This window comes from Onychomys torridus, chromosome 1 (assembly GCF_903995425.1).
Source record: "Onychomys torridus chromosome 1, mOncTor1.1, whole genome shotgun sequence".
Taxonomy (NCBI): domain Eukaryota; kingdom Metazoa; phylum Chordata; class Mammalia; order Rodentia; family Cricetidae; genus Onychomys; species Onychomys torridus.
In genome coordinates this window covers 103,503,064-103,526,646 of record NC_050443.1, presented here as the reverse complement: position 1 = coordinate 103,526,646, position 23,583 = coordinate 103,503,064, and the positions used below count along the sequence as shown (strand labels likewise).

At 45.5% G+C, this 23,583-nt stretch overlaps 1 protein-coding gene across 6 annotated transcripts in view; it reads right to left on the bottom strand.

The window, feature by feature from the left end:
* LOC118589073 (katanin interacting protein) overlaps window positions 1-23,583 on the bottom strand; it is a 175,413-nt gene that overhangs the window by 134,436 nt on the left and 17,394 nt on the right. For 4 of the 6 annotated variants that reach the window (XM_036195961.1, XM_036195968.1, XM_036195993.1 and 1 more), the window contains exon 2: window positions 17,162-17,217. The exons of 1 other annotated variant lie outside the window; for it this stretch is intronic. In XM_036195961.1, the coding sequence (XP_036051854.1) occupies window positions 17,162-17,217 (56 nt within the window). Of the gene's footprint in view, window positions 1-12,658; window positions 12,680-17,161; window positions 17,218-23,583 lie in introns of those variants that run through there. One more of the 6 variants, XM_036195985.1, reaches the window with a different exon arrangement.

The following is a 23,583-nucleotide window of genomic DNA, read 5'->3' as shown; positions in this document are numbered from 1 at the left end:
TGGATGATCATACAGTCTCCAATATGAAGCCCAGGCCACATGAGAGGAAACATCAACCTCGTGTGCTGTCTTCTCTTCAACAGGGGACTGCTTGTGGCCCCTGAGCTCCTGCTTGCAGCTGGGCTGAATCTGTTCTCCTGGTCTCCTTTTCCACCTACTAACGCTGCTTCGGAGACATCTCTTCCTGAAGTCCCCATGCTGCAGGTTGAAGCTTTCTGCCCTGGACCTGGGACCTTCCCCGCCATTGCATGGTTAAAAGGGCCCACTGCTCTGTGCAGGGTGGAGGAGTTGCCAAGGGCTTTGCATGCATTAGTCACTGGGTCATCCCAACTGTAAAGCAGCCATTACTATTCTGTTTTCCAGCCGCAGAAGCAGGGAGGCAAAGTGTGAGCTGGAGCCTAGCCTCACTGACTCCATGGTCTAGGATGGGAATTCTACATCAGTGCCTCCATGACACTGGAAGTCCTGAGACTTCAGCAAAGACAAGGTGCCAAGCAAGCTCCAGAAAGAAATGACCATGGCTCCCACTGAGCACAAATGACAGGGGCTGATGTCACAGGCCTCAGGCATTGGACAGCCCTCCCTGCTACCACATCTAGCCTGAGGACCTTTCATTTGTCAAACTAAAACAGCTGGACTGTGGACTCACCCTGTTCTGTCAGTCACAAGGTCACAGCCTAAGATTCCTGGAAGCCAGGTCAGGACCTGTGACCATGTTGCTGGCTGTGGGTGGCCCAGGAACAACAGACACCAGAGTGGGCCAATAATCCTGGGAAGTTTGGATGGTCTAGGAAGAAGCCGATATTCTCTCTGTTTCTCTCTGTGTGTATGTGTCCCTCTCTCTCTCCCTTTTCCTCCCTCCTTCCCTCCCTTCCCCTTTGCTTTATTCCCTCCTTCCATCAATATGTATCCCTGATCTTCCTGCCTGTGCCTCCTGGGTGCTGGGATTAGAGGCCTGGCTACTCTCATGAAAGGGGGTAAACGAATTTAGAAGTCATTGAATTTTCTGCCAGATGAACTAAGAAATCAGGATAGCTAAATTAGTCACAGTGGTGTCTTCCTGTAATCCCAGCACTTGGAAGGATGAGGCAGGAGGATTAGATGAGTGTACGGCCCTTCTGAGGTCTAGATGGCCAGACCTGGTCTCAAGAGAAAAAGGAAAAATGAGAGATAAGAAAGTCAGCCACAAAGCTGGCTGGCACCAAACATGAAGAATGCTGCAGTAAGGATGAGCTATCGAAATAAGAGCTGCAGAGAGATGGTGTCCTGGAAGCCTGCGGTCCATCTGCTCATGACCCCACACACACCCTGCTCTGGGCTTCTGAGAGCCACCCCTCTTCAGAGCCTTGCAGAGTGGTACACAGTCCCCTTCTGCACCTCCAGAGAGTGTTATTATTATTTTTTAATCCAAGTCCTGAGTAACACAGTACTTAGCAGAAGTACTGTAAGAAATAACAGCATTACATGGAAAACACTTACCTCAGTGCCTAGCCATAGTAAATAGCATCCACCATGTGGCTGCTAATATTATCATAACCAAGCCACAAGGACATACTATTACAGGAACTAGACAAATTAATCATCTTATCTAGCCATCTAAAATACTCTTCCTAGGAAGGGTAACATGTCATGGGACTTTGTCCTTGGTCCCATCCCAGGCTATAATTTTATCAATGGATGTTAGAGGCTGTTTATAAAGTCTGAGGATGACATCTAGATGGGAGACAAACAAAAAAAATCGGTGACAGAATCTCAGTTCAGTACAGTTTTGACAGGTTAGAGATGGACTGAGGAAGGTTTGATAGACTGCACTGGGAAGGGAAAGACCCCAGACAAGGAGAGGCACTGGGGGTTGGGGGGCGTGGAGCAGGACTGAAGAAAAGCACACAGGGAAGAAGACAGGGCTTGAAGTCAACAGTACGGGGGCTGGGGGATGGCCCAGACACCAAGTACCTGCTGCACAGCATAAGGACCTGAACTTCGATTCCTAGCACAAATGTAAAAGCCAGGCATGGCTGTGCAGGGCTGCAAGCCCAGTACTGAGATAGGGAGTGCAAAAACATATGGATCCTTGGAGCTCATTAGCTAAATAGCTAATGACGAGCTCCAGGTTCAATGAGAGACCCTGTCTCAAAAAATAAGATGGTGAGCAATTGAGGAAAATACTCACCATTAACCTCTTGCTTCTGCATACACCTGTGCCTCTGCACATACCTGCACACACATGTATGCACACAAAGCCAACCACATGCTATAGCTCCAAAAACTACTGACACAACACAAGCAATAAGTGTACTAGGAATGATGTCTCCAAGCTAGGCGTGGTGGTGCAAACCTGTAATCCATAATCCTAGCACTTGGGAGGCAAGGTAAAACACTGTCAACACAGGAAGTGAGAAGAAAGGGAAAGAGAGGAGGAATGTTTACTTGGGACAAGAGAGGGAAGGTGTTTAGCACCTTCTGTGCACTTGGCATGCACTGTTTTAATAGATACTTTCATTAGCTTATGAAGTAGCTGATATTATCTTTGCACTCATTTGACAGGTGAGGAGCTGAGGCATAAAGAAGCAAAAAGACTTTGCCAAGTAGATTGGAACAAGATAACATCTAAACCAGTCATCACTAGAGAACACACTTTGTCCCTACGGTCTACACTGAATGGTCCACAGCTGGACTTCTTCATGGTTTCCAAGACAGAGGAAGGTGGCCAAGAAGGTGGAAATCCCACACAAAGTCACCTTGAGAACTGGTCAGGTTGGCTCAGCTTGGGCAGAGGAGCTATCTACACAGCAGCCTCTTCCTACCCACTCCAAACAAGTGACACCATCCAAAACGTGACAGCCTGGGCAAATGAGATGGTGCCAAATGGCAGATTCTAAATGTTAAGAAATCCTGAGAACTGGATGGCAGACAGAAGCTAGGAAGGAGCTGGGCATAGGGGAGGATGTCGTGTACTGCTCCAAACCCAGAGGCCGCACAATCTTCAGGAAGATAGAGGCCCCAAACTGGTGTCAGAGACTGGATGGCAACTCACAAGAAGTGGAGAAAGAAGGGGTCCTTCCACCTGTCCAGTGTTCAGGAACTACAACAGTGGATGTCTGGCACAGAAAGGCAAGACACAACTGGAGGAAAGGGGGACCCTAGGCTCAGAAGATCAACTAATAGATCAGGGTCACATTACTACAGCAAATTCCATCCCTTCCCCACAATGACTGGTGGCAAATTACATTAAAAAACAAAACGACAAAATCAGGATCTAGAGAAAAGACAGGCAATCAAGGTACATATTTACAATCACCCAACGTCCAGGAAAACCAACAACAGGAAGACGAGGGGCCAATTTAATAATCATGAAAAATAACCAGAGAAAAAATATAGTGATGTAAACAGAACCCTTATGACATACTTAAGCCATATCCAATGGCACATAACTGTCCTGTTTGTTTTTCTGGTAATTTAAGGCCAAGGCAGAAGGATTCTGAGTTGTGAGACCCTTTTTGGAAAGAAGCCAATTAATTAATTAATAAAAAACAAAACAAAAAACCCAATACCAAACAAAAAAACCCAATAACAATATTTATTATGACCAGAAGGATAAAGGGGGATATTACATCCACCAAACAATAAGAGCTTATAAAAGAAAGAGTTAATTTGAAACCACACAGAGAAGATTTAGTTATTGAAACCATGCAGATCTGAAGATAAAGTTAGAGTGAAAATGGAAGATCACATGGAGGCATTCACCTACAACACAGGTGTAAGGGCCAGCAAGATGTACAATGGTTGCTCTTGGAGAGGTTTGAATGAGATGACCTTTTATAGTTTCTTGTTAGAAGTGAAAATTAAGTTTTTCTCAATCGGCTATTGGCAGTTTTACCACAAAAGCCAAGCGAATCCTATTATTTAGGCTAAGGACCTGCAAATATCAATCAGATTAAAACAGGCCAGCCACATATTTTTATGTATTGGAACATAGTCACACTCATTAAGGCTGCTTTGTATTTAGTGACAGAACTGAGTAACTGAGGGGTGTGGTGGCACATGCCTTTAATTGTAGCACTTGGGAGGCAGAGGCAGGCAGATCTCTGTGAGTTTGAGACCAGTCTGGTCTACATAGTGAGCTCCAGGACAGCCAGGGCTACACAGAGAAACCCTGTCCAAAAGAAAAAAAAGAGTAATACAGACTATATATGCACATAAACACTGAAATGTTTATTTTCTGGCCCTTTAAAAAAAAACTAAGGTTGGTAATGCCTGGTTTAGGGCATTCTTAATTGGATTTTCTGTTATTTGCAACCAAATGCACTTTTGACTGAAAAATAAAGAAATGCTTAAACAAACAAAGTTCTAGAAAGATGAACATCTGAGCCAGGTGTGTTGGTATAAATGTACAACCCAGCACTTTGAAGGCTGAAGTAGGTTTGGGGCACATAGTGAGTTCAAGGTTATCTTGAATTATAGAGTGAAATTCTATCTCAAAAAAAAAAAAAAAAGAAAGAAAGAAAGGAAGAAAGAAAGAAAGAGGAAAAATCTGGCTGATCAAACTGCTAACAGTTAGAAAGAGAATGAGATGAGGGGTAACCCGGATGTGATAAGGAGAATATGCACATGGCGGGGGTGCAGGGGATGCCTGGTGTCTTAAACCGCTTTCCCTTCAGGGAAAGTCTCTCACTGAACCTCAAGTCAACATTTCAGCAAGGCTAGATGTCCAAACAGTCCTCCGGATCTGCTTATCTCTCCCCACAATGCTTAGGTTATGAGCATATGTGAACATTTCACATGGTGTTGGGGCTCAAACTCAAGTCCTCATACTTGTACAGTAAGCACTCTTACCTCTGCGACACCTCCTCAGCACCATGAGGTATATTTATGTAATATACAAAGGACACATTTCTAGAAATGACATCCTATTCTAATTATTTTGCAACTTAAATTTTCTAAGAAAAACTGAAGGTCTACTTCACAATGGAAAAGAATGAACTTCTAGTACATAAAATACACATACACACACAGAGACACACAGAGAGACAGACAGACAGACAGACAGACAGACAGAGAGAGAGAGAGATGCACTTTATAGATACATTTAAAAGAAAAACCAGACATAAAAATTACATACACTGTGATTTGTATTATATGATGTTCTAACAGGCAAAACTGTCCAGGTCATGGTTATTTTGGAGAAATGTTAGCTGAAAAGGTTCATGAGGAAGTCTTCTGGGCACTAGATGTGTTCCCTATTTTGATGTAGATAGCGGGAACATGGGTGCATTTACACAAAAGTTCATAGAAGGCATGTCTGTTTCATTATACATAAATTACACTTCAATCAGTAAAACGCTTAAGGCTGGAGGTAGAGAGATGGCTCAGCAGTTCAGAGAACTTGCTGCTTGTGCAGAAGACCTGGGTTCAATTCCCAGCACCCACATGGCAGCTCACAACCATCTATAACTCCAGTTTCAGGGGATTGGATGCCCTTTTCTGTCCTCTGTGGGTACCAGGGATACACCTGGTGTACAAACACTCATGTACATAACAACATGAAATATAAAAAGAAATTTAATTAGGGTGCATAATGGAACGTAGACATTTTCCAACTATCTCTAAATAGATGATGAGATGGTCCAAAAAGTTCTTAAGTATTTGTAATTTTGTAGGGAAAATGCTTGAAGAAAATACAAAAACAAGTAAGATTGAGGCTGACAAGATGGCTCGGTGGACAAAGATGCTTACTACCAAGCTTAAGGAACTAGGTTTGGATCTACTGGACTCACATATGGTAGATGGAGAAAACCACCTCCTGCATGGTGTCCTCAGACCTCCACATGTGCCCCATGGCATGAACATGCAGGAAAAGACATACAAATAGATGAATATAATTAAACATATTTTAAAACAAAATTGATTAGGTAGTAAAATAGAGTAATTTTTATAGTTTTATATATGTTCTAGTTTCTCTACAATCAGCATTCATTAGTTTAAGAATCTTGAGCCAGCAATAGTGGCACACGCCTTTAATCTCAGCACTCAGGAGGCAGAGACAGGATCTCTTTGAGTTCAAGGCAAGCCTGGTCTATAAAGCTAGTTCCAGGACAACCAGAGCTACACAGAGAAACCCTGTCTTGAAAAACTAAAAAACCAAAACCAAACAAACAAACAAAAGAATCTTAGAAAAAGACTAAAAGTGTATGTAGGTGATACAGGCTTCTACAGGTGTCCTCAGTGTGAGCCCACTTCTGCTCCAACTCCACTGATGCCAGTCAATAGACATGGAATAGACGGGGCCCTGTGAGGGTGAGGTCAGAAGAAAGAAACTGAAAACACAGAGTCTGCAGATTCTGTCCTGAGAACTCTACATATCTTATCCCCTCGATTATCTCTACAACTCCACAAGGAGGCAGTTGGCACCTCCATTCTGCAGAGAAAGAAACTGAGGCACAGAGAGGCTATAAACATCCAGAGACTGCATAGTTATTGAGTGGTATGACCGGATGCAAACCTTGGCCGTGTGATCCAGACCCTGATCTGGATTGCTCTGCCATGCCAACTCTTTCCATCAGTCAGACATGAGTGGCCTGAGGATGCTGTCTTAGAAGTGTTAGATTTCTCTATTGGGGGAAGCAGATGAAGTCCTGACTGGATGTGTACTGTTGATATGAACATGCCCATCTCAAAGACCCCAATACCTCAGACCCATGAAAATGGCAAGGTCTTCCTCGGGTCAGGCTCAGGAGAATGGCAAAGGCTGTCCAGAGTACAAATGTTGACTGTTTATAGAGAGTATCAACCATAGCTTCCTCCTCCCAGATGACTGCAGCCTGAGACTAGTCCCGTAATACAGCATGACAGTTACTTCGAGAACATTCACACAGCACTGAAGATTGTAAGCCATCTAGAGATAATGTAAGTCTACATTGTGTAGGTTGCACACAAATGCCAAACACAGCCTGTGCTTTCTCATATCCATGGGGTGCCTGGAAGCAACTTCTGTAGAGACTGTGTGATAGGGAGATATACAATCACTTTTATGGCCTCTGATCAGATCCCACTGCAGTTAACCACTTTTTTAGTTGGGGGAGATATGAGGTTAAAAACATCTGAGTCTTATGACATCTGGCCATTGCCACCTCTGCCCTATGACCTGTCCAGACAATGGATCCAGGCCAGGGTCCTTATTGTAGCTATGAGCCTACAATAAGGTTGAGGGAAAGGAGAAAAGGTGGCATGGAAGAGAGCCAGCTTGTGGCCAAAGTTGGGCTGGGCCTGGTGTTTCTCCCACCTCCTGTGCATCACTAGGAGAAGAAGGCCTGCTGGGCATCATTCTACATACAGAGATGGATGCTAAGAATGTGCCCTAAAAGGCCTCCTGCTGGCACCTCTTTCTCAGGCAGCACAATGTAGCACACTGGCTTGGCTCTACACCTGCTAGGCTACCTGACTTCTCACATGGAAGAGCAGGACAACACTGCTGAGTACAGTGAGTGGAGACTGGCACTTGGTGTCTGTCAGCTCTATTACTCCTGCCGCAAAGTGGCCATGTGCTTGATGGCTTTTCCCTGTCCAGTATATTTTTTCTGGTCTTCTGTGGTACTAAACTGATTTTCTTTGGGAAGTTATCCTTTTCTTTGTTTTTTGTTGTTTTTTTGTTTGTTTGTTTGTTTTGTTTTTTTGTTTTTTTGTTTTTTTGAGCTGAGGATCCTGCCCCACTTGAGTTCCTGCCCTGACTGCCTTCAATGATGAACTGTGATGTGGAAGAGTAAGAGAAATAAACCCTTTCCACTCCAAGTTGCTTTTTGTAATGATGTATCATCACAGCAACAGAAACCCTAACCCAGACACTGATGTTGCTTACTTCTGAAGTTCTCAGCAGTGTGAGGCTACAACTTCCCCTTTTTCAATGAAGCTAGTGTAAGGACTTCTATCACTCATGCAGGGCCCAGGGTCCACAGACTGTGGATCCTAGAAAAGATGAAGTCACTGGCTTTTGCTAGACCTAGATGAACAGAGCGCTAACAGCACAGACAGAGGAAGCAAGTGTCCTCATGTCAGGGGTGGCAGCAGGACCAGGGCCATGCGGCTGTTGCCCACTCATGGGCAAAGGTTGCTTCCACCCTGGAGACATCTTTCCTGAGACACTTGCAGGTGCCACCTTTCCTAAGATGGTACCATTCTCATTTCTAATAACATTTCTATTCCACACACTGCTTTTTCCAAGGGGAGGGAGGAGGCAAGCGTTACAGGCAATTTCATGCCTCAGATCTGAGGATAGAGGAGACTTTGATGATGCTCTGTACAAGGGCACATTGCTTATCCAAAACAGACTCTTTCTGCTCAAAAATTGCAGCTCTCTGAGGGGTTTTTTCCTAGAGTTTAATCTTCTTCTAGGAGCTTAGCTGATACCAGAAAGGTTTTAGACATGTCAATCTCCTTCCTGGCATTTTATCAGAAATTGATTCTCTTTGCTGTTTGGCACGTGAGTCTTGGCCTTGCCCTTGTTAAACTAGGGTTGGGGGGCTGGGTTTATAGATATATCTCTGCAGCTCCCAGGGGTCTCAGGGCATCTGGGGGTTCAGAGGTAAGGCAAGTCCTACAGGACGGATTGTGGCTGCTCTCTGATGATACTACATGGTAACAAACACTGGACTCGTCTCTCTCCCAGAAAGACTTCTACTTCTATCTTTTGGCTTTGAAACAATTTCTCACAATTATTTGTGTGCGGGGGGGGGAGGGTAGGAGTGTGTACAGGTCACGGGACAAATTGTGGTAGTCCATCCTCTCTTTCTACCCTATGGGTCTCAGAGACTGAACTCAGGTCATCATGATTAGCAATAAGTGCCTTTATCCATCAGGCCAGCCTGCATCTTGGCTTTGAGGGCATTTGCCTTCCAAACATGCTCCTTTCCCCTGCAAGCCCTAAACTATAACCTTCAACATCTATGGAGCTCTGGGGATGTACAGACATGGCTTAAATCACTTCATCCACTGGACGCTACAGATCATACATATCAACCCTATGGTATCAATTCTGTGTCATCCCTACCCTAGAGAGGGAGCTGTGGAGTCACAGAGGCTGAGTCACTTGAGTGACAAGAGTGAACCTAGAAACCTGAGCCCCTCCTGCAGTGGTCACAAGCTTCCTACCTTGCTTGCCCTGTTTAAAGTCCCAACACTACTGCTGGCCAATTTCTCAAACTCTACAGCGACCAGGATCACAGTGCAGCAGGAAGGACAATGCTAGTTTCACAGTGGGAATGCATTTGGCAGTTGATTTCATTCTTCTCTGCCCAGAAATCAGAACTAAAAGGTTTCCTTCCCGTCAAAGTGCGCATTGGAGAGTCCACTGCCACAGCAGGCTCTAGCGACACAGCAGGCACTCTCCTTGCTCACTCCTTTTTCCTCTTAAGTGCTTTCCTCCTCCTCCTCCTCCTCCTCCTCCTCCTCCTCCTCCTCCTCCCTCTTCTCCCCTCCTCCTCCCCCTCCCCTTCCCCCTCTGCCCCCTCCTCCTCCTCCTCCTCCTCCTCCTCCTCCTCCTCCTCCTCCTCCTCCTGTGCTACTGATCAAACCTGGAATCTTGCACATGCAAGGCAAGCCCTCTACCCCTGGGCCTCAACCCTAGTATAAACACTCCCCCGACCTCCAAAGACAAGAGAGGACAGACAGCTCGTAGTCACCCAGAAGACCAAGTTGCAAGGATGCTAAGAATTAAGTCAGGGAAGGAAGGAGGTGTGTGTTGCTGGATAGTTGGTGGCACTGGGACCCTACAAGAAGACTTGCTACTCTCACTGAGCTAAGGGCTAAGAGATGGCTCCCAAAAGTAAGCTTCTAGACACACCTGCAAGTCCTTCTCAAGCAAACTGCCCTGCTGCCATCCACAAGGAGGGAGACAAGTAGCCTGGGGAAGCTTGGGGTAGCCCATAAAGGGCTCGATGAGGCACTGCTGCCAAACACTTGATTCTGGTCAGCAATCAAGAACGCTGCCCTTATCAAGACCATGATTGGAAAAAGTACAGAGACAACTAGCCAAACTAGTGGAAACACATGAACTGTGAACCAATAGCTGAGGAACCACCATGGAACTGGACTAGGCCCTCTGTTTAGTTTGAACTGTTTAGGGGGGCCCCAGGCAGTGAGACTGGGACCTGTCCTTAGTTTCATGAGCCAGGTTTTTGGAGCCTGGAGCCTATGCTGAGACACTTTGCTGAGCCTTGGTGCAGGGAGGAGGGGCTTGGACCTGCCTCAACTGAATGTACCAGGCTCTGCTGACTCCCCAGGGGAGACCTTGCCTTGGAGGAAGTGGGAATGGGGGATGGATTGGGAGGGAAGGCTGGGGGGTAGGAGGAGGGAGGACAGGGGAATCTGTGGTTGATATGTAAAACAAATAGAAAATCTCTTAATAAAAAGAAAAAAAAAGAACGCTGCCCTTTTCATGCACTATTAGCAGATGGACTGGAAACGTTTTTAATAAAGCACATACCCTTTGATACAATTGTTCTAGTCTAAGGAGTTCACCTTTGGCTGCTTTTGCACATGTGTATTAAGTCCCTGCTCTAGATTATCCCTTAAAATACTTTTATTGTAGTAAGAGACCATTAATAGCCTAGGCAGTCATTAACAGGAATTAGTAGCACACTCACGTTATGAATTAGCACCCAAATTCAATCTGAGCAGACATGCAATTGCAGACTATATTTACCCCACTTGGTATGCTATTCATGATTTGCTGTGCATAGGTGAATGTGCTGCATCACGGGTATTTCTGCAGGATCTACTGGCATGGTATTACTTTCCAGACATAAGAAAATGAAACACATTTATCTCAAAGTTTCCAAATAAAGGATCATGTTCTAGTATATCCATGGTGAAAGAGAAGGACATCATAAAAAGAACAAAGGCAGTCTACATATGTTGCTACAGGATGTCTTCCAAGACAGGTTAGGTGTGAGGAGGAAGGAGGGAGGAGGGAGAGAGAAGGGATATGGAAGAGAGGGAGGTAAGGAGAGACCTGTTGGGGTTGGGACCTAGTCAGATGCTGGATGCCTTGGGAGTGATCCACAGCACCACAGTTTAAAAGAAGAAAGCCAATTCTCATTGATGGACTGCCACCTGGAAGTGTAACCTGAGATAAACCCTTTCCTCCCCTAAGAATGAACAAACAAGCAAACAAAAACATAACAGGAGAAGCCAGACTAAATCACACACTATTGTGTTAAATAATGCTGGGTATCTAAGCTGCCCCACCCACCCACCCCCCCACCCCACCCCCCCCCGAGAAAAGCCAAAATTTAGACAAAGGCCCCTATTCCCTCAGGGACCTGAAAAAAGTTCCTGCTTGCTAAAAAGGGAATCATTCTCCTTTTCTCTGGCAAGAGGAACATGTGGCTCTTCCATTAACTTCTAACTGTGTCTATTAACTTGTCAAGGTCAATCCTAGTCTCCAGGCTCCCCCAGTCCTGCACACAAGCTCCACCCAGCTCACAGGCTCCCTTGCTCCTCTTCCCATTTAACCAGGAAATGTTTCTCTTGTTGCTTCACTTCACTTTCCTGGAAGATAGCCTTGGCAGTTTGAAATAAACGTTTTCCCCTTTCACCCATGGAAAGGCTATTCTGGTTTCTTTATGCGTCCATTTTCACTGGGGAGATAGACAATTAGTATAGAGCTTACCTTGCAAGCCCAGGGACCTGAGTTCAATCCCTAAACCTGATTTTTTTATTTTTTAATTAGAAAATCAGCTGTGGTAGCACAGATTTGTAGTCTCAATGCCAGGCAGGTGACAGGTAGATCTTTGGTGCTCTCTGGCCTACTTGGTGGATTCCAGGACCATGAGAGACTGTCTCAAAACAAACAAACAAACAAACAAGCAGACAAAAAAGATGAACAGCATAGCACCTGAAGAGTGTCACTCATGATATCGTCTGACATGTAAGCACACGCACACAAATGCACACGTAGCCCCATCTGTACACAAAACCACCAAGCGGAAAGTAGGTGGATGGGAACAGGGCACCTATGACTACTAAGTTGGAAGAACGCATTAGTGGTTGTCTCTTGAAAAAGGAACTGAGGACCACTATCAGGAGCATAGTAAACCTTCAACTATTCCTTTTGTTATTGCTGTGCTAAGGACTGAACTTGAGGCCTCAGACATACTCGGTAAGTGCTTTGTCATGGAGCCACATCCCCAGCTCTTTCTCCCAAATATCTCGAGCATTGATTGGACAGCTGATTTTATCCCTCCCACCTCCTGCCCTGCCCTCTGAATGGGGCTCCCAGACAGGGAACAGTGATTCCAAAAGCATCAAGAGAGCAAGGAGAGCGAGTGTGAACTTGCTCTTGGTGACACACTGAATTTGACAGATGGGGCTAGTTCCTGAGATCCAGTTCTCTCCAACTCAGCCTGGGAAATGAGAGAGGCCCCTTTAATCTTGCACCTAGAGGAAGGGTATGTGAGAGTGTGCACGCATGTACAAGCAGGCAAGCTTAAGGTTTCTAAATGGGAGAGTTAAATGGCTTTTACAGTCCTTTACAAAGTGAGCTTACAGATGAGTGGTTTTTAGAATCTCCAATCAACTGCAAAAGATGGCAGTCCATTATCACAAGAGGCTCATGGAGTGGTTAAGAATGGAGGCTCAGGAGGTAACCTAAACAGAGCTCACTTACCTGGGGATACCCATCCAGGAAGTAGGGAGGCTAGAGTCTACCCAAAGCCCAGCCTGTGCCAGGGAGGCCCCTAGAGGAGGTGTAACTGCAGGCTTTCTCCCTGTTGACATAAACATAAGAGACAGCCAAACATCCATGGGACACTATGGAGCAAATGTTGCTGGAATTGAGCCATTTCTAGCTCTTCCTGGAGGCCATTGCCAAATAAAGTGAGAGGGCTCAAGGAACTAGAGGCCACCTGCTCAGCTGTGACATCTATGTGACTCTGGAACCTACACTACGGCCCTCAGTGCACACTGAGGCCCTAATTCTTAGAGCTGCAGGGGTTCCTGTGCAGCAGGAGGACATGTCCCCATCACCATGTGCCCTAGGCAGCAGTGTGCACACTGTGGGATGGGAGGGTTAGGTTAGATGGTGAATAAAAACGTCTTTCCCCTGGGATTTTCCTCTAGCTTTTAAAAAAAGCACTGAATGACAAATGTGCTTCCTAATGATTTTTGAGTAAACTACAATGACCACAATTTCAAAATCATTAATAATTCATGACCAGAGGCCATAAACACTACATAATCTCTACAGGCAGAAATCATGAATACTCGTTAGAGGTGAGGCCAAGAATATTTTTACCAACTAAACTGAAAGTATTTGCTGCTGCAAAGCAGCCATCAAGGGACATTTCAGAACCAAATGTGGCCTTTCCAGCACCTCAGCTCAGTCTGCCTCTTCCAGGAAGCCTGTCCTTCCTCTGGGGCCTAGAGGCCTTATGTGGGTATTTTGTGCTGTTCATGATTCTCCCTCTTGATCTCTGTCTGTGGTATCTGGAGTCAGTGGTGGCTGAGGGGCTGGTACCAGGCAGGCTGTGCACAGTACATGGGGGACTAGCAGGCAGGATTGCCTCGTGCTCTAGAAACCCATTCTCATCCTCAGCTGCACGTGGGCACTGCTATTCAGTTAACAAATTCGGATGTCTGGATCTACAGCTAGAGCTTGACTAACTAGTCTGAAGAGACCTAGCAGAAGAGCTCAAAACTCCCAGATAGGCCAGGTGTGATGCTGTAACCTTGTAAACCCAGCACTCTGGAGGCACAGGTGGGACAATCACAGGTTCAAGAGCTGGAGAGATGGCTCAGGGAGTGAATAAAGCATTTGCCTCACAGGTGCAAGGACAAGAATTCAGATTCCCCAGAGCCAACACAAAAACCTGACAGGGAGCTGGGTGGTAGTAGCTCATGCCTTTAATCCCAGCACTCTGGAGGCAGAGGCAGGTGGATCTCTGTGAGTTCAAGGCCAACCTGGTCTACAGACTGAGTTCCAGGACAGGCTCCAAAGCAACACAGAGTAACCCTGCCTCGGAAAAAACAAAACAACAACAAAACCCGACAGGGGTGGCAACCACCTATATAATACCAATACCTGTGAGGCAGAGACAGAGGATCCCTATGGCAAGTTGGCTAGCTAGACTAGATGAAATAGGCAAAACCAGAGTTCAGGGAGAGAGCCTGTCTTTATATAAAGTGAAGGACAATAGTAATTGAGTAATACACTCAACTTCAACTTCGGGCCTCCACACACATGCACCTGCATAGATTCAAACACATGCATACCACACACATACATAGGGGGAAGAAGAAAAGGGAAAAGAGAGAGGTGGGAGAGAGAGAGGACTTCAATAGGGCATGAGCCAAACACACACTACTTTAGGTTGACTGTGACCTGGCAAGCTCACTGGGACCCACCCTCACTGTGTCAGCCCATGACCCCACACAAGGCACAGTCCTCATCTGACCCAGGTGGAAACTGCATTTGCACCCTCTGGGGAGGGAGTGGCCCACAGAACTTCACTGGAGAAAGAACATGACAGTCGTCCCCAGCTGCTTGTTCCAAGCAGCTCTGACAAAGAGACAGCTTATCTTTGCCTCACCTTTCATGGTGACACGGATTGATCTATGGATGGCAGTCTGCATAATGCACACAGTGCCACCGACTTGTGGCGGGGGGTACAGAGAGGCAGAGTTAGGAAGGCCAAGTTCCGGGGACCAGGGAAAAGTCCAGCAATGTGCTAGTAGCTTTGTTCTTTGTTTTTCAAACCAAACTGGAAGCCTGTTGAGACAGTCAGCCAGCACCCTCTCTTTTAGAGGGCCTGAAGCCATCTTAAACATCTTTCAGAATTCAACCTGGGCGTTGAGATAAACAGCCTTGTGTTTTGTTTTTCACTTCAAGCACTTTTCAGAAGAGAAATGATCTGAAATGCTCTCAGGCAATTGGCACAATGGAGATGCTGGGAAAGTAGCAATTAAGAGGTTCTGTTGCTAAGAGAGGGCAGAGGGAGAAAGAAGAGGAAGTTTGATTTACTCCATCACCCCGCCCCCCAGGAACATAGGACTTGATCAAAGAGCCCTATGGTAACATATGGTCCTTACGCCACTTCCTGCCTACCTGAGCTTTAAAGGTCTTGTGTTTTCTTTATGCATGTCTCTCTGACTTTGACCATGTTGTTTCCTTGGACTAAAAAACTCCTGCTTATTCTTTAAGAGGAGCCCATCTATTATCTTTTCCACAAAGACTTCTTTCCTTTCATGTTTCCTTAGACAAGGTCTTGCTTTGTTTTGTTTTGTTTTGTTCTTAGAGACAGAGTTTCTCTGTGTAGCTTTGCGCCTTTCCTGGAACTCACTTTGTAGACCAGGCTGGCCTCGAACTCACAGAGATTCCCTTGGCTCTGCCTCCTGAGTGCTGGGATTAAAGGTGTGTGCCACTATACATGCTAGACTGACCTTGAACTTCAAATCATCCTTCCTTGATCTTCAATGAGGGGAAATTATAAGCCTTTTTTTTTTCTTTTTCTTTTCTTTTCTTTCTTTTAAAGATTTATTTATTTATTATGTAAACAGTGTTCTGCCTGCAGGCCAGAAGAGGGCACCAGATCTCATTACAGATGGTTGTGAGCCACCATGTGGTTGCTGGGTATTGAACTCAGGACCTCTGGAAGAGCAGTCGGTGCTCTTAACCTCTGAGCCATCTCTCCAGCCCCTCTTTTTTTCTTAAGATTAATTTTATTTCTAACTATGTGTATGTGTGTGCCTGTGTGGGTATGCACATGTGAGTGCAGGTATCTGTGGAGGCCAGGAGAGAGTGTCAGATCTGGAACTGGAGTTACAGGTGTTGTGAGCCAGCCTATGTGGATGCTGGGAACCCAACTCTGGTTCTCTGGATGATCAGGGCATATGCTTACCTGCTGACTGATCTCTCAAGCCCAGCAGAGCCTTTCTTGATACTGCAAACAGGTTAGGAGACTTGGTTTCTGCCCTTCCATCCACTTTCTCTAGAGCAAAGGTTCTGGGGCACTTCTCTTCTAAGTATACAGCACACATAGCAACTGTTGTCACACCATCCCCAGTCCCAGTGCCAAGGTCCTGAGCAAACAGGCTCAGTGCGGCAGCTTTTAAGAATGGCCAACTTGGCTGGAGAAATGGCTCAGCCATTAAAAGCTAGGTTCACAACCAAAAAGACAAAAGTGAGGCCTGGTCCTGGGTGTTGTGGCACACACCTACAAATCCAGATCTTAAGAGAAGTAGGAAAGGGCTGGAGAGAAGGCTCAGAGGTTAAGAGCACTGGCTGCTCTCCCAGACAGAGGTCCTGAGTTCAATTCCCAGCAACAACAACATGGTGGCTCACAACCATCCGTAATGAGATCTGTCACCCTCTTCTGGCCTGCAGGCATACATGCAGACAGACATTGTATACATAATAAATACATAAATTTTAAAAAGAGAGGAGTAGGAGGGTCTCTAGAACAAAGCCAGCCTGGGCTCTATTGCAAGTTCTAGACTATTTGACAATCTGGGCTTAGACTTCATGTTTTAGGGGGGAAAAAGAAAAAGCCAATTTCCCCACCTCTCCCCGCCTTTCTTTCTGTTTATTTTCCCTACCCTTTAACCTATTCTGCCTTATGGCTTGTTTTGAAGCTCCTAGACCCAGATGAGGTTGAAAACAACCTTTTAAATTCTTAGAAAAGCTGAAAGTGATGCTGCACTCTTGGAACCCAAGACTCAGGAGGTCTTGCAGCTGATACCCCTCCTCTTAGACCCTGGGAACTTCATGCCTGGAGATGGAGACAGCATGTAGAAAACAAGGCACCTTGACTAGCACCCAGCAAGCCCTGCAGACACAAGCGAGCCCTAGCTGAGAGAAGGGGAGCCTGGTCTGTCAGCAAGATTCTCCAGGAAGGCCAAACTGCCAACTCACAGACTCAGGGACTAAATGCATGGCTCTTGTTCCAAGCCGCTGAAATCCGGAGTGAACATTATGCCACACTGGTGCATGTGCTCAGTGAAAGATCATTATTACAAATGACAATGGGTCGATGTGTCTAGCTGCCAGCGCTCACTTGGCCTAGGATTTGGGCTGGAAATCTTCTTCTTCAAGAGAAAGGAAAAGGAGGTCACAGAGTGCCTGTTCACACCCTCCCATCTCCAGGCTCTTGCAAACAGCAGTGGGGACAGTTACCTCCTTTCTCTCTCGAGAGCAGGACCGGCTTCTCTCCACCTTCCGCAGGGCCTGACCTGTAGCAGTTCAAAAGCAGAAGCAGAGATTAAGGCTGCTTGGGAACAACCAGCTTATCAACACAAAAGCTTTTTATTTGCAAACTAGAAAGACAGGACCAATCATAATGAGATGATTATAAGAAAATGTAGCCTGTTATTATAATGGGAAAATGGCACACTTTTGAAATGGACCAACGGCAAGGAAAATGGTAATTCACACACTCACGGTATTTGACTATAATGAACAAACCTCCAGCCCTTTAATCTGGGCCATTATCTGCACTCTGAAAGGGCCAAGGGACTGTAGTTTTCCCTGTCGAATTACATTTCTATTAAATTGTTTGGAATTACATAAAACGTCTTCCATAAAAATGCCTTCTGCTGTCTGCATAGCCATAAACTTAGGTGGGTGCATTCCCAGGCGCTGCACCAAACCCTAGACTCCCAGCTCAGGTGACATGCAGAGTGAATTAGCAGTAATCACATGCGCTTCACATAATGGGCAATTTCAGAGAGAACCGTTGCTCTTCTCTGAACGCCTTAGACGGGTGTTTGAAGGTATGTGTAACATCAGGAGGCATCATCTCCTGCAAAGGCACTCTTCCAAGGGCATGTTTTCACACCTGTGATGGGAGTGTCCACTAGACAAGCTCCTAACAGACTGCCTTGGTATTGAAATCTAAAACAGAAGTCATCATTTCTTGTCAGTGTGTCTACTAAACTGCCCTACTTGACTCCCAGGTGGCTATTTGTGACTGCCACAACCACATGTCCTATTAGGTAAGAGCTCTCAGAAGGCAGAGGCAATAGGCTCAGTGACAGTGGAGTAAGAAAGAGGAGACGGGGCCAAGTCTCAGACAAAAGGTGTTGGTTTTCGATAGTTTTCATGTTACCCGCTGCTAAAGTTGAGTCTTGAATGTCTATATGTCATGCTTTGAGTTTTTAGGCTGTAGGACTTGGCTGGAAGAAGCAGGGGGTTGGCCTTTGAAAGTTATAGCCACCCCTGGATCCTCCCGTGTTCTCTGTTTCCTGGTACAGCCAAGGCCTTGTAGGAGAATGCTGCTAGACAAAACCACCACTGTTTCCATGTCTCTCCTGACACACTGAACCACAGAACCATGAGCCAAAATTAAACCCTGCCTTCCTTAAGTTGTTGTTTTCAGATATTCTGTCCCAGCACCAAGAAGTGACCAAGATGCCACATATCTTGGTCTCAGCTTGTGGGGTTATTGGAAGGTGGCAAAACCTTTTGAAGGTAAGGATCAGTGGAGGGAAGTTAAGTCTTATTGGGAACCTGGCCCTCCCTCCTCCTCTCTTTGCTTCCTGGCCACCAGGAGGTGAGTAGCATCCTCCAAATGCTCCCACCATGCTGCTGCTGCACAGGTCCAAAACCAATGGGCCAAGAGACCACAACTACAACCTCCCAAACTGTGCAAACATTTCCTGTATAAACTGATATTTTCAGGAATTGTTACAGTATCAGAAACCAGGCAACACCTCTGTTCTGCTTACAATGACCCTTTAATCCAATCTTTTCTCTCTTCCTCTCTCCTCAGTTCACAGGGCTGGATCTGGAGCAACCATGGCCATATGTAACCATATGTAACACTATGCTCCAAATCACAGTATGTCACACCAGGGAAGGCATCCCACCCAGAAACAGCCCAGAAGAATCTCAGCCCCAGGAACTTGAAGTTGTTTTTGATACTCAAAGAGAGGGGCAAGGTGGGGCTAATCCTGTTTGTGAGCTTTGATGCTGTGTATAGCCCTGGATCACCTGCCCTGGGACAGACAGACGCAATGTCAGGACAGGAGGGACCAATATGAAACTTCAGCATGCTTTGTGATCCACAGACAACCCCCTTCAGCTTTTCTGACAGTGTATGTTTTCCTTCCACCTCAAGACAACAAACTACTTAGGATTCCGTGATTTTTAAAGAGCCTATAATAAGATACTGGGACATGGAGTGTCCATGGTGGGGAAGGCTAGTGCTGAGCAAGGCCCTGGATTTCATTCCCAGTATCACAAAAATGATTATGAGGGTGGTTTTATATGGAGATGGAGTTATATAGAAATTCTGTACTTTCTGTTTAATTTTGCTGTGAATATAAACTTGCTTTAAAAAATAAAGTTTATGGGCTGGAGAGATGCCTCAGTGGCTAAGAGCACATACTGCTCTTGTAGGAACCAAGTTCAATTCCCAGCACCCATATCAGGCAGTCCACAACCACCTGTAACTCCAGCTCCAGGGATTCAGAGCCCTCTTCTGGTCTGCACAGGCACCTGTTCTTCCTCCCACCCCCAACACATACAAAGTTTACTAATTTATATTTGGAGCATTGGTGTCAATTAAATCAAGTCAACCAAAAAGAGACTAGGGTCTAAAAACCAGGAGATATAGTTATTGGACTAATTTAATCATGGCCTCATGAAACTCAATGTTCTGGGACAGGACTTAGAGAGAATACTCCAGAAGCCACTGGCCACACCTGCTCTGTCTGTCAGCCTGTGGATTCCAAGCAGCTCCTTGGGCTGGTTAGGGAAGATGATATATCAGGTAGTCTGGTCTGCCCACACAAAGCAGACCCAGATAGGTCTGAGCTCAGAGAGACTACATGGTGTGGTAATATATTATTTACCTTAATAAAACTTGCCTGAAGACCAGAGAATAGAACAAGCCACTAGATTAAACATACAAGCTAAGCAGTGGTGAAACACACTTCTAATCCTAGCACTTGGGAGACAGAGATCTGTCTGGATCTCTGTGAGTTCAAAGCCACCCTAGACTATATGAGATTGACTCAATCTAGGAGAGAAACAGAGCCACGCAGTAGAGGCACACGCCTTTAATCCCAGCACTTGAGATCTCTTGCCTCTGCTACCAGTATTTGGGAAGCACATACGCCTTTAATCCCAGCACTAGGAAGGAAGTGATATGGCTGGGCAGAGAAAGGCATGTAATGCATGAACAGACAGGAAATAGAAGCCCTTTTCAGCTGGACTCCTTTCAGTGGAGGACTCAGAGGCTTTCAGTCAGAGGTGAGAGGTAGCTGTGGCTTGTTCCTTTGTCTCTCTGATCTTTCAGCATTTACCTCAATATCTGGCTCCAGGTTTTTGAGCAACAACATGGGCTCCAGGCCAGGGATGTCAAAAGACTAGGATACAGCTACAGTGGTGACAATGTTGGCCCAGGGCAAGGCAGGGAGCAGGAGGACAGTTAGGGGCCAACTAGGCAGCCTAAGTCTAGCAAGGTCCTCCCTTCACCAGGCACACCAACTGAGGCTCTGCTCTGGGAGAGCACAGAGCTATCTGGAACTGTTGCTAAGTCCAAGGCTCTCTGGGGCATAGCTGCCTCCTGGATTGTGTATAAACTGGATGTGGTGGTGCATGCTTTTTAATCTCAGCATGTGGAAGGTAGAGGTAGGCAGATTGCTGTGGGTTTGAAGTTAGCTAGAGCCATGTACTAAGAAATAAGTAAAATGAGGGCTGGAGAGATGGCTCAGAGGTTAAAAGCATTGGCTGCTCTTCCAAAGGTTCTGAGTTCAATTCCCAGCAACCACATGGTGGCTCACAACCATCTGTAATGAGATCTGGTGCCCTCTTCTGGCCTGCAGGAAGAACACTGTATACATAATAAATAAATAAATCTTTAAAAAAAAAAAAAAAGATGAAATGTTTAAAAAAAAATGAAATAAAGGTGAGTTAGTCCAAATAATCACTGGCTTTGCTTTTCATCTCCTAAAATTCCATTATGGGCTGGGGAACAGCCTAATAGGAGCAGAGTCTGTCTAGCATGTATAAGGTCTTGTGTTCCATCACCACACCCCAAGCACATACAAATAAAACAAAATAAAGTTTCAACACAGTCAAAACAAAACTTGAAGGCAGGTCACACAGACTTTAACTACTTTAAAACTTGAAGGTACATCTCTCTACTGGAGTTAATTAGAAGTGTCTTTATTCATTACATTGGAAAATAATTTGCTTATCTTCCAATGAAGATAATACACTCTCATTATGAGCATCTGTATCTAACCTCCCTAGAAGCTGGCTGAGTCCTCACACCCAGGAGCCTCTCTCTCCTGCAGGGAGTGCCATGATGACCACTTCTTGGCAAAAACAGAGAGAATGTACTTAGATTCCACTGCACCTGCCTACTGCATCTGGCATCTCGGGGTGTTTTCCTACTTGTAGCTCATTTATCCTTACAACAATCAAGAGAGAGAAGTGGAAGAAGGTGACATTAATATCAATATATACCACCTGCAAAATGAAGGGGGTGTTTCTCTGCACTTTGCAAGGTGACCTGCCTGCATCAGCTCCAGAGCAATAAATAAGGCCAGATGTAAATGCTATGTGTGTGCTTCACTCTCGAGGACAGATGTGTGCCTGGGGAAATGAAAAGAGACGTGAACCCGCTGAGCTTTTGTAAATAGAACACGTTCCCTCCATTTATGGCTGAAGAAGGGCTTTATCTGCACTTAGGATTTATTGTCAGTGGTTAGGATCTGACACTTCAGTTTTACTTTGCTCTAGATGTAGATAATATTCACCATTTAGAGGGAGTCATGTCTTCATCTGAAGTCATCAGGTAAGAGGAAAATCATGTCAAAATTACCCTTGAAAATGAGCTTAAGCTACTGATAATGTACAGGACAGGACACAGCTTTTTAGACCCTCCGTTGCAGACTAATGCAAATACACATGCAAATAGATCTTCATGCTGTCCCTCATTAAACTACCCTACTCAGCTGCTCCCCCTATTTTCCTCTAGTCAGGAAGGGGAGAGAGGTGGGATACAGGCAAGAGCAGAGTTCTGCATTCACAGGTCAGAGCCTGGCTGCTACAGCTCTACTATGCTAGTCTTCCTGAACTCCACTACCACTTTTGTTAACCAGGGATGAGTAAAGGCCACACAGTAAGTATTATTGCCTGTATAATGCCTAAGGTCATAAGACTACAAGGTCTCTGGCACTGATACTTTGCCACTATAGAGCAAAAATAGCCATGGGTAATAGGCAATTAAACAGCATTATTGTTTCAATAAATCTTTATTTACAAAAGCAAGCAGCAGGCCAGATTTGACCAAAGGCTTGCTTTTTATATATATTATTTCTTTATTGGTGCTAAGGATTGAGTAATTCTTGCTTTAGAGGAATGCTATTATTCTCATTGGTATAAACCAATAAAGTAAGGACAGGTAAACTGCAGGTGAGCGACTGAAAGGTTTACTCATTGTCATAAAAGTGTGCGCTTAACTGTTGTCACCATTGCTATCACTGGCACCATAATCACCATCACCATGGGTTGCACCTGTGACCAGGGCTTAGCATGTGCCAGGCACTGGGCTCCAATCTGGGAACATGTATCAATGCACAGCCACCTAGGAAATAGACACCGCTATTACCCAGTGTCAGATGAGATCATGAGACCCAAAGAGGTTGGGACATTGGCTCGACATCAGGAAGCTGCTAAGTAGAGCAGCCCAGAGGCAGACTGTCTTAACCACTATGTGTCACTGTCCCTCAGCCAGGTCATTAAGCCTAGTCTTAGAACAAAGAGAGTACAGCAAAGTGGTGAGGAGGTGCTCGAGAGAAGCAGTCACTCTGTGATGCAGCATTTAATCTGTCTCAGGCTCCCAGAGCAATTAATAAGGAGATTAGGAGCAAATGGCTCCCTGGTGAAGCTGGCACTCCCTTCCCGCCAGATGGCTTCCTGAGAAGATCTGGAGCAAATGCCAAGCATGGAGGGGCAGGCTTGGCATTCCATTCTCCCTTCTGGGCTTTGGAGAATAAAGGTGACTCGTGCAAACCCCACAGGCACAGAAAGCCTGGGCCACAGATTCCTTTACAAGAACTAGAACAAAGGACTTGTTTGTCCCAGGAGAATGATGGTGCTTCTACCTCGTGACCATTGAAAACAACTTATTTGTTCTGTTGTCTAAGTATAAGAGTTCGTGTTGCACTTTGTGTGTGCTTATGCAATTTAATTTACATTAAAATTATTCCTTTCACCCAACAGCCGGAGAAAAATTTAAAGGCTCTAAGAAAGGCCTTGCTGGGTAGAACACAAAATGGCTTAGCTCCTTTGGAAAGCATGTTAGCAACATACTCAGAAGCACAAAGGCCATTTTCCCTTGGAGCTGGCAACATCTTTCCCAGAAATTTGCTGTGAAGTCCACAACTTCCATAAGCAGGGATGAGGTATCCATAGTATCATAATTTGTCAGATAAGGGGCTGGAGAGATGGCTCAGTGTTTGAGAGCTCATGGGGTTCTTTCAGAGGACCCGAGTTTGCTTCCCAACACCCATGTCAGGCAGCTTACAACTGACTGGAAGGCAAGCTCCAGGGGCTTTGATGCCCTCTGAGGCACCTGTATTGGT